The sequence below is a fragment of the Salvia miltiorrhiza genome, chromosome 6 (genome assembly GCF_028751815.1).
Source record: "Salvia miltiorrhiza cultivar Shanhuang (shh) chromosome 6, IMPLAD_Smil_shh, whole genome shotgun sequence".
In the NCBI taxonomy this organism is placed as follows: domain Eukaryota; kingdom Viridiplantae; phylum Streptophyta; class Magnoliopsida; order Lamiales; family Lamiaceae; genus Salvia; species Salvia miltiorrhiza.
In genome coordinates, this window is record NC_080392.1 from 39,841,910 (window position 1) to 39,846,053 (window position 4,144).

The 4,144-nt window shown below is 35.0% G+C and overlaps 1 protein-coding gene across 1 annotated transcript; it reads right to left on the reverse strand.

Annotated features, from left to right (window-relative positions):
- Positions 1-775: 775 nt before the first annotated feature.
- On the reverse strand, positions 776-3,788 carry LOC130989498 (uncharacterized). The gene is made up of 6 exons (XM_057913478.1): positions 3,356-3,788; positions 2,843-2,878; positions 2,041-2,242; positions 1,377-1,455; positions 1,185-1,302; positions 776-1,085 (listed from the first exon to the last, which is right to left on the reverse strand). Exons 1-6 carry the CDS (start codon positions 3,601-3,603, stop codon positions 1,049-1,051), a joined length of 720 nt encoding a protein of 239 aa, XP_057769461.1. The 5' UTR covers positions 3,604-3,788; the 3' UTR covers positions 776-1,048.
- Positions 3,789-4,144: the final 356 nt, after the last annotated feature.

Consider the following 4,144-nt stretch of genomic DNA (forward strand, 5'->3'; position numbering starts at 1 on the left):
TTCGAAGATATGTGTCTCTTCAGTCCGAAGGGGTACACTTTTTGGGCAAACAGGTGGTTCGAACCAGCGTGCCTCTACAGTCCTGAACCACCGCCACGTGCACTGTTTGGGCAAACAGGTGGTCCGAACCATCGTGTTTCTTCGGTCCTGAACCGCCGCCACGTGCACTGTTTGGGCAAACAGGTGGTCCGAATAGTGGCTATCTTTGGGCATTAATTACTTATTCAATTCTTTATAGATTTGAACAAGTAAATATACCAAATTAATCTACTCAACATGTAGATTCCAAAAATACTTTTTAATTCCATTAATTACAAAATAATTATGACATTAAATAAGCTATTTATTCCAACAACACTTACCAAGGTATCTAATAATCTCATCTTGCTATTCTATACTTCATACCCAACCAAAAATATTTAGATGAAACCGATTAAAATCATAAAATCTTATTTCATAGCATTGACAAAGTTCTTTTACGTATCAAACTATAGAAGAAGAACAAGAAATTAATCTATTAACTCAATTCGATCTGGAATACAGAACACTAAAATTCAATTACAAAGTTGAGTTTTTAAAACTTGTCTAATGAATCGATGAACCTATTATCTTAGAGTTTAAATCTCATTGTTCATTCATTCCGAGTTATCAAAAATTAACCATACAATCTATATCTCGTAGATAGTAATATGTTAATCATAGATGGAAATTTTTTATTTTAACTCCTTCCAAATTATTTTAAGCTCAAATGATTTGGAAATAGCACGCATAAAACTCGAAAGGCAACACAATGATTTACAATATTGACTGCACAAACATATATTACAAACAATTTACTCAGAAATAGTAATTTACATCAATATGTAGAACACAGATTGCACAATTATATATACATACAGTAACAGTTCTGCTCGCAGTTCGATTATTCGTATGTTTTCCTCCAATCATCAGGCTTGGAGCATGTCAGAATTTACGCGATATCCTCAAGCAGAAGGGTCGTCGAGTTCTCATGCGCATTAGTTCACAAACCATGACAGGTGCCCAGAGATCATGCAGTCAAACGTGCATCGAATGCATGTTCGTTCCTGCAAAGAACAGAGATAAATAAGGTCGTAAGCATGAAAATTCGCCTTAAGGGATGATTGTAGATCATTTAGACACAAACTAGTGAAATTTGAACTCACATATCTGCATTGAGGTAATCTTCCACAGTGATAGGTTTAGCACCCCCAAACCAATTGATCAAGAATATATTTTCCACATCTAATTTGAAGATCTGGAAATTGTGACCTTTAGGCCAACCTGCCAGAATTTCGAACTAAGTAAATCAAAAAACGGAAATTATTTTAAGTGATAGATACAAGAGACTGGCTTACCCTTCATTGCAGGGTGCTTCGTGAACAATGCAGTTCGAGCAAACTCATCTTCATCGGGATTTCCCTCGAGTGGGTTTAGCTGAAACCAGTTACAGAGTGCGAGTTGTGATCGGTTATCATACAAGATGCAAGCATAAGATTTTTCCAACTATAGGACTAGGTATGCAGAAATCAAGGATAAATAACATGCAACAGATGAAGTTGTGAAGCAGAATCAAGATGTGTGCATGAGAGAGAAAGAGACACGAGGCTTGTGACTATGTAATGTCCTACATCAAATACGCAATGAAAGTTCAAGCAGTTTATATACGAGCTCAATAGATTCTTCTAGCAACTTGGGTTAACCATTTTGGCAAAGTGAGAAAAGATGTCAAGTAGTTTATTAGCAGAGAAAAATCATTTTACGTTTTCTACTAATCGAGTGGTAGCACAAACATAGCAAATTATACAAATTCAACAGGCACAGATAGATCATCAGTTTCCAAATATGCATATTTATATTCATATTCGCGGTTCTTGATCTGGAAAATGCAATTGAATAACCAAGACATTATTGTGAGGAGTTTAAACTTTAAACCTATGCAGCACAACATGCACAAATTCATGACTTTTAAAAATCTAGTAATATAGAACAAGATCAGAGGTGAAGATATTAAGACGCCACCTTTCCCCCAATCGTGATTTTTGCACAAGAAGGGTCCTCGGGGTCTTTCTTGCCGCAAGTCCCAAGGTTATATTCGCTCAACGTGAAGGAAGCTCTCTGGTCTTCCAAAGCATTTCGTGCTGTTGGATCAAGAGTTGTCAGGTAGAAGTAAGGGATGCCTCTCCCCTCGTCAGGCAAGCCATCGCTAAACGAAACCACATTTCTGCAGCAGATTCAAATGTTCCATCATGACCAAGAAAAGTTGCAAAATATTAGAAATTCAAGAATCAAACAGAACACAAAACAACTAATAGCATAAGCAAGGCTCATTCTATGTTAATAAGGAATACTAGGCAATCCATCACTAAATGTAACTACACTTCTGCAAAAAATTTCAAGCAAAACACAAATAGAGACGACTAGAAGTAAAAGAAACCCCCCAAGCCATAGTAAGAAGTAATACCGAATGGAAAATGGTGGTGACAAAGATGATGTAAATCAACTCCCCTCAACTCCAAACCAAGACCTTTACGTTGATCATCTTGCTTCAAAATGACTCATATTTTAATCCATCTAAAGGGCATCTAAAAAGGAAGCATCTTAAATATACCCTTGAAATATCAATCGATGTGCCTCGTATCCAATAAAAGAAAATTACATTCACACAGAGCAGTTTACTTCTCTCACAAAGTATTAGAATATAGGCAATCCTTCAAGATCCATAAACACAGAGCACTACAGTATCAGAAGAAACTTGCACATGCATTTTTCCAAACACAATTATGAAATCAAATTCAATTGGAAGAATTTCGATACAAATTACCCGAATGGCGCTCCTCCCCAGTCACCAGATATCGTGCTGCAATATAAATTGAAAGGCATCAGCTTCAGCTCTAACACTATGCTTTTGATCCAATTTATTGAGGCAAAAGTTGCAGAACTTCAGCTATATATTTAACATCTAGCATATAACAGCCAACAAGCAAAAGATTCATAGAGACGTCATTAAAATTTAAAATACACTAAAGATAAATGATTCTATTCCTAACCACGAAGAAAACTTTTTCTCCACTAATTCTCATCATTTTTATGCAGCAGATAATACAAATTCATCAAATTGCAATCTTCTTTGATCCCAAAAATGTCGGTAAAAACACCAAAAACACGCACTACTAGGTAAATCCCCATCATCAAAACCTCAAAAACTAACAAATGCACTAGACATTCAAGAAACAAGAACTAGTAACACCATCGCATGTTCAAAATTCACAAAAAGTAATCATTATTTTATATAATAATAATAGTAATCAGTTATTGCGATCATCGAATTTCTTACTTTAGTACACCCCATGAATTCTGGGAAACCAACCACCTGGCAAACGACGCCGTATCATCACGCCAAGGCCTGGGCGTTGACGTCAGCAACGGCCGCCCTTGTACGGATTGCTGAAGCAATTCGAAAAATGCCAAAACGAAGTAATAAATGAAGCCTTTGATTTTCATTTTCTCGAAGATTGTTGCTTCTATCAGTCTAATAATGGGAAGAAGCTGACGAAATACTACAGTTCGACACTTCCTTCTCATCCATCTATAGCTCGTCTATTTGGAGGCGACAACGTAATAATTGAGAATTTTTATTTAATTGATTTATAGAAATACTATTAAAAATTCTAAAATAATTTTATATTTCCTATTTACTTAATTAGGATTTAATCATTTAAAATCGTTGATTGTGGAAGAGCGCGACGGTAAAGTAAAATGATGAGTCTAGTACGATTTAAGCGTTAGAATCTGTCTAAAATATACGTACTCGTACACGTCCCAAGCACAATAATTTTTTTTATTATTCATATAGAACAACACTTGCTAATTACTCAAGCTCGTATGAATTTATAAATATAATTTATTATAATAATTTATATTCGCTACGATTAGCACCTTCAATATTATAAAATAAACATTAATAAAAATATAACTTATATTCCCTCCGTCCCACGAATCTTGACACGTTTAGTTTCGGCACAAGAATTAAGGAGTTGTAGATTAGTGTTTTAAGTAAATAAGTAATATAAAATATAAAACTGATAAAGTATGAGAGATAATGTAATAAAGTGATAACAAAAGA